Genomic DNA, 15765 nt, shown 5'->3' with positions numbered 1-15765 from the left:
AAAGCCCCCTTTACTGGCACAAATAGCCGACCAACCAAACCTTAGTAAACTTTTGGAAGAAATTGTGTTTGACCAGAAACAATGCTATTTTACTGGAAACAAATTGACAACGGATTTCAGCAAGCTTATAGGGAAGGACATTCAACAAGCACGACACTTACACAAATTAAATTTATGATAAAAAAGATTGTGGGAGTGTCACAGGCGTCAAAATGAGTAGACCATGGTGCAGCGTGGAATATGTTCATCTTGAGTTTAATGAAGAAATGAACACATTACAAATTAAACAAAAAATGACAGCAGACAGTTGCGTCAGGTACTTACAATGAAACGGAAAACAACTACCCACAAAACACAAAGTAAAAACAGGCTGCCTAAGTATGGCTTCCAATCAGAGACAACGATAGACACCTGCCTCTGATTGGAAACCATACCCGGCCAAAACATAGAAAACCGAACATAGAATGCCCACCCACCTATCACACCCTGGCCTAGCTAAACAGAGAAAACACAGCTCTCCTAGGTCAGGGCGTGACAGGGAGCTGTTTTGTTAGACTTCATTGCGGCTTTTGACATTATTGATCAGTGTCTGCTGATGGAAAAAAGTATGTGTAATGGCTTTACACCTCCTGCTATATTGTGGATAAAGAGTGGCCTGTCTAACAGAACACAGAGGGTGTTCTTTAATGGAAGCCTCTCCAACATAACCCAGGTAGAATCGGAAATTCCCAAGGGCAGCTGTCTAGGCCCCTTACTCTTTTCAATCTTTACTAATGACATGCCACTGGCTTTGAGTAAAGCCAGTGTGTCTATGTATGCGGATGACTCAACACTATACATGTCAGCTACTACAGAGAGTGAAATCACTGCAACACTTAACAAAGACCTGCAGTTCGTTTCAGAATGGATGGCAAGGAATAAGTTAGTCCTAAATATTTCAAAAACTAAAAGCATTGTATTTGGGACAAATCATTAACTAAACCCTAAACCTTAACTAAATAAATAATAAATAATAAATGTAATAAATCATGTGGAAATTGGCCAAGTTAAGGTTTAGTCTCCCGACCCCTCCTGTCTCAGCCTCCAGTATTTATGCTGCAATAGCTTATGTGGCGGGGAGCTAGGGTCAGTCTGTTATATCTGGAGTATTTCTCCTGTCTTATCCTGTGTCCTGTGTGAATTTAAGTATGCTCCCTCTAATTCTCTCTCTCTCCCTCTCCCTCCCCTCCCGGAGGACCTGAGCCCTGGGACCATGCCTCAGGACTACCTGGCCTGATGACTCCTTGCTGTCCCCAGTCCACCTGTTCGTGCTGCTGCTCCAGTTTCAACTGTTCAACTGTTCTGCCTGCGGCTATGGAACCCTGACCTGCTCAGCTATGAAAAGCCAACTGACATTTACTCCTGAGGTGCTCACCTGTTGCACCCTCTACAACTACTGTGATTGTTATTATTTGACCCTGCTGGTCATCTATGAACGTTTGAACATCTTGGCCATGTACTGTTATAATCTCTACTAGGCACAGCTAGAATAGGACTGGCCACCCCTCAGAGCCTGTTTCCTCTATAGGTTTCTTCCGAGGTTCCTACCTTTCTAGGGAGTTTTTCCTAGCCACCATGCTTCTACATCTGCATTGCTTGCTGTTTGGGGTTTTAGGCTGCGTTTCTGTATAGCACTTTGTGACATCAGCTGATGTAAAAAGGACTTTATAAATACATTTGATTGATTGAATTTGATTGACTGCTTGGAGTTACCCTGGATTGTAAACTTTCATGGTCAAAACATATTGATACAACAGTAGCTAAGATGGGGAGAAGTCTGTCCATAATAAAGCGCTGCTCTGCCTTTTTAACAACACTATCAACAAGGCAAGTCCTACAGGCCCTAGTTTTGTCGCACCTACCACAAAGAGGGACCTCAGAAAGTAAAAATTGGCTCAGAACAGGGCAGCACGGCTGGCCCTTAAATGTACATGGAGAGCTAACATTAATAATATACATGTCAGTCTCTCATGGCTCAAAGTGGGGGAGCCACTTTTTTGTAAGAAGTGTTGACATGCTGAATGCGAAGTGTCTGTTTAAACTACTAGCACACAGTTCGGACACCCATGCATATCCCATAAGACACCAAAGGTCTCTTCACAATCCCCAAGTCAAGACTATGGGAGGCGCACAGTACTACATAGAGCCATGGCTACATGGAACTTTATTCCACATCAGGTAACTGATGCAAGCAGTAGAATCAGATGTAAAAAACTGGTAAAAATACACCTTATAGAACAGCAGGGACTGTGAAGAGACACACACACAGGCGAGGTCAGTACAGGTGCATCAAAGCAGGGACCGAGAGACTGAAAAACAGCTTCTATCTCAAGGCCATCAGACTGTTAAACAGCCATCACTACATTGAGTGGCTGCTGCCAACATAATGACTCAACTCCAGCCACTTTAATAATGGAAAAATGTATGTAATAAATGTATCACTAGCCACTTTAAACAATGCCACTTCATATAGTGTTTACATACCCTACATTACTCATCTCATATGTATATACTGTACTCTGTACCATCTACTGCATCTTGCCATCTTGATGTAATGTATCACTAGGCACTTTAAACAATGCCACTTTTATATGTTTACATACCCTACATTACTCATCTCATATGTATATACTGTACTCTATACCATCCACTGCATCTTGCCTATGCCGTTCTATACCATCACTTATTCATATATTTTTCTTATGTACATATTCTTATTCATTCCTTTACACTTGTGTGTATAAGGTAGTTGTTGTGAAATTGTTAGGTTAGATTACTCGTTGGATATTACTACATTGTCGGAACTAGAAGCACAGTCATTCCTCTACACTCGCATTAACATCTGCTAACCATGTGTTTGTGTCAAATAAAATTTGATCTGATTTGATGTGAAAACTGTTGCTGCGCCTGAGTCACTCTCATTTCAGGATTATGGATGGGCTATATATTTAAATCATTTCAGTCAGTTGCATTTTAGTTCACGCTTTTCCTAACCAATACCTAATTCTCATAACGAAAAGTAAATTAACATGTTTCGTACGGTACTACCAAAGATTTCTATAACTGAACCAAGATAGAACAAAGCCTGTCGTTTCCAATGGGAACAAACGAGCCATAGTGGTCAGAACAAGCAAGGAGGGGGTAGAGCCAAGCACAAGCTAGCGAGATCCTATTGGCGCGTTCTAGCATCATCTACATATTTCCTTTAGGGAACGCCTACTCTGTGACATTTGCGTGTGCAACGACTCAATTCGCCTTTGCACTCCTTCTAAATAACGATATAGTGTAGGGTAAAGTCTACTCTGTCCACTCTGTCCATAACAGATTTTAGTTTGGGAACAGAAAACTGTATTGAGAGCAAATGTTTAATCGATGACAAAATGTGCATAATGTCGGCCAAAATTCATCTCGTTCCATCTTCTCCCTCTGCCAGCCAGTGGGCTTCCTTTCACTACCATATTTGGTAGTGAGTGGAAACGCCAGGCGGATGCTTCACATTTATACATCCAGTGAAATATCTGTCTCGTCGTTCTATCGCATCGTCTCATCTGTGGTACTACGGTGTGTAACCGCAGTCTAAATCTGGAAATTGACGTTGATTGGTTCAAATGGTTCGCGGCTCGCGCTGAGGGTGCGGGAGGATTTCTTTCTTCAACTTTTGCTGCCATCTGCTGACTAAAGTGGGGGATTGCAAACTGCTCTGTTACCTCTTTTTGGTCAGCAGATGGCAGCTTCATAAAATACGTTTATTTTCATCAACATAAACGTTTCTGCTGGAAATGTAATTGGAGTAGGTGTTTGTAATTTGTAGTTTGTATTTGTATTTGCAACTTGAAGTAATGACTTTAATACTACTTTATACTTTATATCGAATCCCCGAGCTGACAAGGTACAAATTTGTCGTTCTGCCCCTGAGCAAGGCAGTTAACCCACTGTTCCCCAGGCGCCGAAGACGTGGATATCGATTAACACCATGCCCAAACCTGACGCGATTTAGGCAGCCCCCCGCACCTCTCTGATTCAGAGGGGTTGGGTTAAATGCTGAAGACACATTTCAGTTGAAGGCATTCAGTTGTACAACTGACTAGGTATCCCCCCTTTCCCCATCTGTCCCAAGCGCCCTGCTTGCCTTAGCTCGCACATGAAGCTAACTTACACTGGGGCACCTGTCAGGAAGAAAGGATGGGGGAAGGGGGTATATGGCGGTGGTTGGTTGTCTCTACAGGCCCTAGGATTCACGATGCAGGAGAATGGGAGGGGGTATGTGAGAGGAAGGAGGTGTAGACAGAGCACAGCATCACACCAAGTAATAACTGAGGCAGCTTTGTTCTGTTATATTTGTGTAGCAATGGCCCCTATTGATATCTGTGCTCAAATTGAGGAAACTGTCAAGGGCACCTGGCAAGGGTTAGAGACAATAATGTTAATGGTGTCGCTTGAGGTCTACTGGGAGACATGGTGAGAAATATGGAAGAACACTGAAATATATTATAATGATCTATCTAAGTCATAGCCTCGGAAGCCCAGGCTTTTCACTTCAACGAGACGAGATTTGGAAGACTGGCCATGTGAGACTATCTAAATCTCCTGAATGAGTCCAATTCTTATATGTCAGAACTTATCATTTGAGTTTGGGGACAATTGGTTTAAAGTTTTTAAAATTCAAGAGTTCTTCTTTTTGAATATTTTTGCAGGATCCGAGCACCTGAATGCATCCAGCTGAACTGGCACTGGGTACGGGCAATGACAGGAGATGCATTTAAGTCTGTAACGGGCATGGGGGGCTGTGTGCCCAGAGGCACCCCTCTCTCACAATGGATGGGATAGAAGATGTTGTGAAGAGGAGCTTTGTACCCCAGGGAGGATGAGCTCTGAGCGCCCAAATCCGGAGGGCCACGAGCCGAGCACATTCAGTTCTGGCCAAGGCACGCTGTCATCGGAAGCATCGCATCTCTGCTAACGATGTCCACCCAAAGCAATGCTAATTAACATCTGTATGCCTTGGTTTCTGTTGTGATAGATGTTATTTGACATGTCTTAATATTATAAGGAATCTAGTCATCACTCAGTTTAGTTCAGTAATAATATAAGTCAGCAGGGCTTCAAACATTTTTTAAATATTTTTATGACCAGGTTGATTTTTCATCCATCCTTGCCCAATGATTTTGAAAACCAAGGTGGAAAAACAGGAAAGCTCACTGAAGACCACATGGTCATTAACTGACAGGATGAGGGATCCAGGCGGCACCCTGTCTGTCCATCCGTATTACCCCCCTCCCCATTGTTCATTTCCCTCAAACCACATATGCACTTCCTCCTTTTTATACCTTTTTAACAGCTTATTGATGTTTATTGCAAAGTTAAAACTGATGACAACGTTATTGGTGTTGTGTTGGTGTTGACGTGTTGACGTGTTGTATTGACATGGGAGCAGAGTGATTTTACTGCTCCCTTCCTTCATAAAAGAGTTGCTTTCTTTTAAAAAAGATCCCCTGAAGCTTTTTTTAATGGGGCATGATTTTTACCTTCTCAATCACATTTGAAAAGTGACAAATATATCAAATTATCAGCAAAGAACACAGATCATCAATGAGTGAAGCTTTATTCTATGCATATCTAATTTGGGCATTACTAATTATCATACACCCACACCACCAATGGATGATCAGGTCCTATTAACAGCTCACCCATTAGAAGGACAATGAGGAAGGAAGTCCCCCGTTTTGAGGTCAATCAGTGTCACGCCCTCTGTGTTTATATCAGTCTCTTCTACAACACAGCTGTCTCTCAGGAATACACATGTTGTACTCTCTGTTGTGTAGAAAAAGCTTGTCATGTTTGACCGAGATAGGTAGTATTATTGCTGAGTTTATGACGCTACTTAAAATGTAGAGTATGCTTCTTACAATGTAGAGTATTTTAATTTCCTGTAAAATGTCCATCATCAGAATTCTACTAGAGGTGCAGCCATACCTTCTGATTTACATGTAGTGTTTTATGCGTCACTTCATGAATTACAACATGAAAGGGTCTTAGTCTTCATGGTTTATATCCTCTTATGCACTTGTCGAACTGACTGAAATCCTTCTCACCCAAACAGACCTGTATGACACTGGGTGGAATAAGGTGTGGTCCTGGGCCTGAACAAAACAACAAGTCAAAACAATGTCGGTCCATTCAGAGAATCTGCTTTAATTAGATGCCTGTTTGTGAATTTTCAGATCTCCCACTCATTGAAGGCCCAAATGGCCAAACTACCATTATCATCCCAATGCTACTGCCTTACTGTAAACAGTACACATGTCTTGGCCATCTCACCTGTATTGTAAAATGTGTTGGTGTAACAGGTTAGTGAGGGCAGGGCACTTCCTGGTCGAGCAGGACAGGTGATTCTGTAATGGATCACTACTCAACACAGAGCCTTGGGGCACAGAGACTATCTGGAAAAACAACTTCTTACATTACACTTCTAGAAAGAAACACAGTACAGTGTACTACAGAGAATAACAAACAAATAGAAAGAGGGAGGGGGAGAGAGAGAGAGGGTGAGAGAGAGAGAGAGAGAGAGAGAGAGAGAGAGAGAGAGAGGGAGGGAGGAGAAGGGAAGAGAATGGTTCTAGACTGTAACATCATGGGTGTGTATTGGCCATCCAGTGGCCCTCCTTTCCATTGTAATGCATAAAGACCTGCATTTTTCAATTAGCTCAGAGTACAGGATCTTTAATTGCCATCTTTGTTTGGGTTTAAATCCCAATCATTGAGTGATTGTTGACAATTTGCTGGACATATTATGATTTTTACAATTCTCCCCCATCCTCTAATAAATTACACTATCTTCATTTTTCAACATCCATTGTCCATTATGGTTGTTATTTTAGTCACCATTCATCAAAGCTCGAGTGTCTCACAAAGACAGACAATAGCCATGACAGTATTATTTAAGAATAGTTATTCCTATCAATCATTATCAATGGAGCTTTGTGTTAATGTTTTGCTCTGCAAACCGATTTCAAAAGTATAGGGACATCTATAAATGAAACATTGGGTCATATGAAAAACCTAATCTTCAAATAAGCAACAAGAGTGTTGAGATAACTTGTGGTATTGATCAACAGTGATAATCTATGCCTGGGGTTCCTTTTGTCCTCTCTGACCTTTCAGAGCGTAGAGAATCAAGTCCAAACAGAGGATAGAGATCTGCCCTGAGAGCTCTGTGGATGGATCTGCTCTCATGAAATTAGTTAAGGTTTGTGCTGCAGTCATAAAATGATTATGAGGGGGTCCTGACAGAGTGGACGTGGACTGTCAGACTGTATAGGGGTTCTGCCCTTTGATCCCAACAGATTTGAACCAGCCAGGTGGATTAACGGGCTCCCCACCTGCCTGCCCTTTTGCTGAGGTTTGAAAAATACCAATGGAAATCAGAATTTTCTCTATCTGCGTTTTGCTCATCTATGTTTCTCCTCTTTTCATACACTCACAACCAGCAATTTCTTGGGAGATGCCACACACAGGTGAGAATTCTGGTTGTGTATCGGAGTCGGGGCTCACCAACACCATGGTGGGAGCATGTGTGAAGAGTGAGTGCTTCACATACGTTAAGAACGGGGGAGAGTGATCAGAATGCTTGCAACAGAGACTGATGTTTCCACACAACACAAGGCAGCTGGTAAGGCTGAAATGTATAGGACATAGCTGAGCAATTGTTCAAGCACTGCAATGGAGGCTTGCCTTGGAAAATGGCAAAATGAATTTTCCAGAATGTGTAAAGGTATATGTCATGAAATTAGAGGAAAATGATGAAATGTAATCATGGAGACTCAAGCAGAGGTTTAAATCTGAGAGGAGATATTAGGATATTGAACTTTGAGGTTCCAAAAGATGAACTGTTCTCAGTGTCAGTTATTTACTTTATCTTTGTAAGCTCTTCGAATATTTATTACACTGTGACACTGTCTGCTCTCGTTTACAGAAGGATAGAAGGCTCCTTTGAACTGGGGTAAAGCTGGGGATTGTTGACATTGGTTGAGTAGGTTCCTGTGTTGTTAAAGTGTTTAACCTCAAGCTAATGTACTTTTCTCTATTCAATTGAATTGAAGGTGCTTTCTGCTCGTTACGGTGGAGAAGCAGGGTGGGGTAGGGGGATATCTAAAATATCAAAGGATCGCACTTTGGGGGCACATCTGTGAAAGAAGAGAGAGACAACCCACAGAGTGGAGGGGTGTGTTTAAAGGTTTGGTCAACTGCAAATAACTTGAAATATAGGCTGTACAAGCATTTTTTATGAATTACCAATATGTCCTTATATAGGATAAAGCTAACTCCATCTTCTACAGAGGAAATCAGACAGTTTAACCCACCCAGACAGGAAAGGGGTACCTGCTACTTTCTGGGGTCCTCTTCTAGAGCTCAGACTTGGTCATGGCGAGCCCACTTGTTTTGATGGATCAGAGGCTCTATTGTCTAGACTGGCGATACACAGACACATTAAGTTATTAACAGTGATGTGTGAGTCCTAATCCTCCAGCCAGATAGGGTTTCCCCTCACGGACAAGCAGACATCAGTCCCCCCACAAGCCCACAGTCTCAACTCAGCCTGTTTTTATCATTAGCCAGCATACATTTACATAATCACCAATAACGCACTGCTTGTGCTAGAGATCACAGTCAATATACTGTACATCCAATTACATCATGCTTCACATCAAACCTGAGGCTTATGCTCATATCTGATGTTGGTAGTATTTTTGAAATGGTCACTCAAATCTTGTTGAATCTGTTGAATCTGACACACTCTGTCATTCTACATTTAGCTTATGTTAACTTTTCATTAGATAGATATCCTGTCCTTTCATTCTTTCCATCTATCCTTCTTTTTCTTTCCCTCCCAAGCGGGACCAAATTGTTTTCCATTAAAGTGCCCCTAACCTGATCCCCTGATCGTGGGCTACAGTAGATCCAGGGTGTTCCAGCTCACAGGTACTCCTCACCCTGTGCTAAGCATGATGACACCCCAGACCTCTTTGATCTGTGGATGGAGTGGGGGAGGTGAGGGGTCCCTAAACGTCTGGCTCACAGCTCACTTGTTCCATTCTCTATGGTAACTTCACCAATGGGTTTTCTGATGTAAGTCTTAGTGTGTACAGACATGCCTTTAGGAAGTGCATTTTTTGTTGTTTAATGAACATTGGAGTATTTGAGGAACTTTTTGTATTTTGATATACCTATGTATGTGTGCAAAAGTGTTATGGGCTACATTCTCTGATCTAAGTGTGGTTTTTAGAACTTTATTTTGACATATGATACTGTGTGTGCGTGTATGTATGTATGTTCATGAGACAGGTGGACAGATGCTGGGGGGGGGGAGTAGGCACAGTGTTGACAGGCTGTGGAACGTGTCACATCTCTGTTTACACGCACACATTCATTACTTTGTGTTTCTGTGCACTTGGGTGCGCTCGAAATGTGTGTGTGCATTTGTCACAGTGTGGGTGGGATAGGAAAGCAGGGAGATCTGAGGGGAGGTCCAGAGTAGCGGCCTGTCTGTGTTGTGTTTAGTTGTGGGGTGCTCAGATGCTCCATTTGGGTGTGGCAGCTCACACTGATGACACCACTCGAGGACAGACACCTGTTGGACTGGTGGTGAACATCGATTAAGCAGGGTATATGCTGCAGGGCTTTCTCCGTTTTGACAAGGGGTGACAGCTGTGTGACCGTTGAAGATAAACACAAGCGTCCTCCCAAGCAAGCCCCCACCCTGATGAGGCATTTCTGTTATTCATTGGGTGGGGTCTTGAACACTGAAAAAAAGGTTGAACAACAACAAAACATGAAGGATTTCATTTAGAACACAAAGCATAAATGTAAACAAGTATGATGCACTTAAACACACATATGCTCACTCAGGCACACACGCACACGCACACACAATCACAGAAAACATGTCTGTGCTTTTAAAGAGCTAACATTTGTGTTTTTTCACTGGCTATAGCGTTCATATCCCCACGCTGCCTTGGTCAGCTTGTATTCTGGGTGAGTTTTCCAAAGGGGCCTTACTGGCTAACACCATCAGACAGCTGTCAGTCCAATTGGTCTAAATAACAACAACAGGTCTGGCCAGTCTACCATGTGCAAGATTCGCTACACTCTATCTTTTATTACATTATCCCTTATCAGTCATTTGTTTATAATCAGCTAATCAGGTGTAATGATCAACATGCTTAGTCTGTCAAACTTAAATGCTTGAATTTACTTGTGTCCTTTAAGGGATGAGGTTATGGCATAAGGACAGAATTACAATCATATGTGATTTATTTCATGCTTTATCATTTCCCCAGATGGTAAACGGGTAATATGATCTCTCACGTACAAAAAGATGAATTACTTCTCTCTCTCACTATTTCACATATGTAGTTTGATTTGGCTGTGTTAAAGGATAAAATACGACAAAACTGTAAATATATGATCTTTTCCAATAACTCTCTATCTCTCTGTCTGTCTCCCCCCCTCTGATCACCACAGGAAGAGTCCTCCGCTCTTATCACCGGCGTCTGTCGGTTTGAGCATCTGCAGACACCCCACTCCTCCCCCCACCTCCTCCCTACTCAGTGCTTCTAACTGCAATCTCTTGTCAACAGGGACAAACATTGACTTGTCCTGCAGCCCAACTTCTGCCAGGATTAGGAACCTAGACCCCCTCTTCCATCCAATCTAAACTCAGTGATTATGTCCAACAGAGCTCATTACTGTCAAATCAAAGGGCCCCTTAGAGGAGTCACTCATTGGTAATTACCCCACTATTCAGCAACATGTGGGGGCTTGGCCTGCAAACTGCTCAGTGAATACAGCCCAGTCCAGTAGAACTGGAACTAGAGGTTCCCCTACTGGTGCTATGGGATAGACAGTGATTCACAATGTGACAATATTTGTTTTTATTTATATGGCATGATACATATGGTCCCTGTATTTTTTTGTTATTCGTTATTCACTGTGTATTTATTCCTCATGTCACTATATATACAGTACCAGTCAAAAGTTTGGACACACCTACTCATTCCAGGGTTTTTCTTTATTTTTACAATTTTCTACATTGTAGAATAATAGTGAAGACGTCAGAACTATGAAATAACACGTTAAACAAATTAAAATATATTTTATATTTGAGATTCCTCAAAGTAGCCACCCTTTGCCTTGATGACAGCTTTGCACAATCTTGGCATTCTCTCAACCGGCTTCATGAGGTAGTCACCTGGAATGCAATGTCTTTCCTTCTTAATGCGTTTGAGCCATCAGTTGTGTTGTGAAAAGGTAGGGGTGGTATACAGAAGATTTCCCTATTGGTAAAAGACCAAGTCCATATTCTGGCAAGAACAGCTCAAATAATTATTACTTTAAGACATGAAGGTCAGTCAATCCAGAAAATTTCAAGAACTTTGAAAGTTTCTTCAAGTGCAGTCGCAAAAACCATCAAGCGCTATGATGAAACTGGCTCTCATGAGGACCGCCACAGGAATTCGATTTTTTTTATTTAACCTTTATTTAACTAGGCAAGCCAGTTAAGAATAAATTGTTATTTACAATGACGGCCTACCCAGGCCAAACCCTAAACCGGACGGCACTGGGCCAATTGTGCGCCGCCCTATGGGACTCCCAATCACAGCCTGTTCTGATACAGCCTGGAATTGAATCAGGGTCTGTAGTGACACCCCTAGCACTGAGTACCTTAGACCGCTGTGCCACTCGGGAGCCCAGAGTTACCTCTGCTGCTGCAAAGGATAAATTACTTAGAGTTAACTTTACCTCAGATTGCAGCCCAAATAAATGCTTTACAGAGTTCAAGTAATAGACGCATCTTGAAATCAACTGTTCAGAGGAGACTGCGCAAATCAGGCTTTATTCTACAATGTAGAAAATAGTAAAAATAAAGAAAAACCCTTGAATGAGTAGGTGTGTCCAAACTTTTGACTGGTACTGTATATATATGTATTTTTTTTTTTTTTACTCTGCATTGTTGGAAAAGGACCAGTAATTAAGCATTTCACTGTTAGTCTACACCTGTTGTTTACGAAGCAAGTGACAAACCAAATATTTGATGTAATAATCTCTAGACACCGTTAAGTACTCCACTTTTTTCAAACCTCTGCATGGAATATACGTTCACAGGAGAAATGTTCTTTCCTTATCGTTCAGATCTGTATATTGGTTTTGATTGAATAGGGTCTAGTGTTTGGTCCAGTGCTGTAGACCAAGAAGAAGACATTCATAGCAGAGCTGCAGCCCTCTGGACATCCTTATCACTGAAATAACAGGATGATGTTGAAATCCTATACTGAATAAACTAATGTGAAAGTTCACATGTGCAGAATGAATGAAGCATTAACACACCATAACGATTAATCATGAATTTCCTCAAAGACAGAACTTTGTGTGTTACATCAAACACGACCAAAGTTAAAGATAAAATTCTACATAAAGATCAACAAGGAGATCCATTTCATAGATCATATTTCTTTAATACAGTTAGTTACACAGATGTCAAAAACATATATGCAATACAATAAAACATTCATGAAGTTCCCTTTCCTCCCCGGCACCAGAGGGCACTGTAAAGCCCCCACCCACTTCCCTGACAACATTTGTCAGCTGCCATCTGCCTGTCTGCCCCTGTCTCCTCCTCAAACTCTGTAATTAAGCTGCAACACCTTTCCTCCTCTTACACATCCCCCCCCTGCCCTGTCTCCTACCTTCACAAACAACAACCTGAAGAAGATATGGTCTCTTTGCAAACACATTTTCCTCTCTTTTACATTTCATTCATTTAACAAGTGCTTGTAATAAAACAAAATATCAACACATCTGAAACAGCAAAAGTATGAAAATACTGTACATTTGTGATTTACCCAGTGTAAACTGGTTTGCATGTGATATACATAACAACAACAGAAAGAAACCCTCTATGACCGTCTGTCTTTTTGTTCAGGGTTCTGGTCCCTCATACAGTAAAGAATAACAGTTGAAAGGGAGAAGAGGAAAAATAGAGTCCGTCTGAAAAGTATATTTACCTCTGTCATTTTCTGAGATGTGGGGGAAAAAAGCAGCTATATGGAGCTCAGCCAACTCTCCCCAGCTTCAGAGTCCAGTCCAGGGGTTAGAGGGAACCTCTGTAGGGCTGAGGACTCCCTGGGCTTCTCCCCTACTCACTGACACACCCGTTGGATTGAAAATGGGTGAGAAATGTACATATACGCAAGAATGAAAACATACTGTATATGCAAACCCATGTTCCGGAAAACAAAGTCCATTCATCTGGTATGGTTCATTGTCTGTTACGCCTTAAAAGCATCTGAATAACGGACACCAAAAAACTGTTTTTACCAGTCAGTGTTCCTGTGGTGGCAGCAGGGAACCAGCCAGCAGTCCCACTCCACCTATCCCTCCCCTCTCTTTACACTTTGGTGGCCAGAGACTGTATCTCTGACTTCTGTGTCTGGGCGCTGAGCGTGGAGGACATGGAGCTCATCTGTCCATGCATGGCCTTCTTCAGGTTGAGCAGGCACAGGCACTGGGAGCGGAAGCGCAGGTCGAAGAAGGCGTACAGGAAGGGGTTGAGGCAGCTGTTAACGTAAGCCAGGCAGGTAGCATAAGGGTGGGCCACCAGGAGGAAGCGCTCAAACCCACAGGAGCTGGGAGACAGGTTCAGGTAGGAGAGGGCGTCCATGCTCTTCAGCAAGTGGAATGGGGTCCAGCAGATGGCAAATACAACCACCAGGGTGGTGATGATCTTCAGCAGACGACGCTTCTTCTGGTCCTCCTTGCGCAGGTTGTTAAAGTGACGCGTGACGGTGCAGCCGATGAAGCAGTAGAAGATGGTCATGGCCAGGAAAGGCAGAAGGAAGCCCAGGGCAGAGGAGGACAGGCTGAGTCCTGCGATCCACAGGGACTCGTGCCTCTCGTTTAGGGTGACCAGGCTGAAGTCCATGGCACAGGTGGTGCGGTTGCTGTTGATGTCGTCCACAGTGGTGCGGAACAGCAGAGTGGGCACGGCCAGCAGGCCTGAGAGGAGCCAGATGGCCCCCAGGGAGGCCAGCATTGTGCCCCGCGACCGCAGCCGGCTGCTGGACAGAGAGTGGACGATAGCCAGGTAACGGTCAAAGCTCAGGCAGGTGAGGCAGAAGACACTGGCGTACATGTTGACCAGCACCACGTAGCTGCTGATCTTACACAGGGCCACACCAAAGGGCCAGTGGTAGCCCAGTGCTGTGTACACCGCCCAGAGGGGCAGAGTGATCACAAAGGTGAGGTCAGCCAGGGCCAGGTTGCCTATGTAGACGTCTGCTGCTCGGCGCTTGGACTTGGACCTCCAGACGGTGAAGATGACCACTCCATTCCCAGACAGGCCCAGGATGAAGATGAGCATGTAGAGGACAGGGATGAGGGAGTAGGACGGCTCCCACTCAGAGTAGTCACACATAGTTTCGTTGTCACCATAATCATAATCATAGCTATCTCTATACTCCACAGTGGGATCCATGTTCCAAGTCAATTTTGAGTTTGAAATGGAAAAGAATTTCAAACTTTTAAAATCCTTTCTGTGCAGTCCAGAGCTGGTTCAGTAAAATTCAAACAAACCAAATGTCAACACTGAAAAATTGAGAAAAAGTCATGTTTAAGGAATGGTGAGTCCCTATCAGTCCTTGGAGGAGAGCACAGGCAGTATGAGTGAGTGGTGCAATGCTGCTTGGCTTTTTAAACTCGGTGCTCCACACCCCTAGTTCCCTCCCTCCCAGGACCAATCCCCCTCCCCCTCCCCATTAAACACTTAGCCCTGCACCCCCTCCTCTCACCTCTCTCTAGAGCAGCACACACCAGCCTTTATCCAGTTGCGATGAATCATGAAGCAGGTCTTGCTTTATTCATAGCATTTGAAAATGGAATGGGAAAATATAAACTTCAATTGTCTCCCTAAAAAAGTGATCTATTTTGAAATATTCTTGAAAACGTTATTGTAAAGAATTTTCATCACTTTCAGTTACGTTCATTGATGCTGAATAATCTTTCATTTTCAAAGTAGTGCAGAAAACCCCCACATGTAAAATAATGCAACTAGACAAGCTTGTGAGACACTAGACAATAAGCTCATAGAGAAAAGTGTTACTTCCAATGTAAATGTTTTTTTAAATAAATAAATAAAAAACATATATTTGGTGCACCATGCTGCCTCTGCTTTAAATTCAACAATAAATCAAACACACCTTTTCAAAGATTTTCAATTGATTTTGAGAACTATTGCTCAATCGTAACGGTTCATGGCATGTCTGGACAAGCAAGTTTTGTAATTCACAGATTAACTACTAAATTACAATGTCAATGCCTCAATGCTAAAAGTAAATGCCTGGAGATTTCCTAACCTGATGGTCTTGTCACTTACATTTGGTTCTCAAAATGCTCTATTTAAAATGTAATAAAGTGTAACAATTTAGCAATAGGGTTATTCAAATATGACAATAATAAGGAATACTATTCAGCTGCCAATGCAACATGCAGAGCTTCGGTGTGTCTGGATAAAAACATCAAATGGTGATTAGATTGATAGGCGGGCACTTTAGAATTGGTTAAACGGGTTTAATGATTAAATTAAATGTAAACAGACAGCTCAAGGGATGTGTGAATTCAATTCTCACTAGGGATTAATTTCCATGATAAAAAGACTAAAGGAAACGTCACATT

The 15765-nt window shown here is 42.6% G+C and overlaps 1 protein-coding gene across 1 annotated transcript; it reads right to left on the bottom strand.

Annotated features, from left to right (window-relative positions):
- Window positions 1-12530: 12530 nt before the first annotated feature.
- apja (Apelin receptor A) lies at window positions 12531-14698 on the bottom strand. The gene is given in 1 exon segment (NM_001140368.1): window positions 12531-14698. A coding segment is annotated over 1 exon segment (1086 nt). The 5' UTR covers window positions 14570-14698; the 3' UTR covers window positions 12531-13483.
- Window positions 14699-15765: the final 1067 nt, after the last annotated feature.

This window comes from Salmo salar, chromosome 24 (assembly GCF_965601325.2).
Source record: "Salmo salar chromosome 24, fSalSal1, whole genome shotgun sequence".
NCBI classification, from domain to species: Eukaryota; Metazoa; Chordata; class Actinopteri; order Salmoniformes; family Salmonidae; genus Salmo; species Salmo salar.
This window is presented reverse-complemented; position numbering and strand designations above follow the sequence as displayed.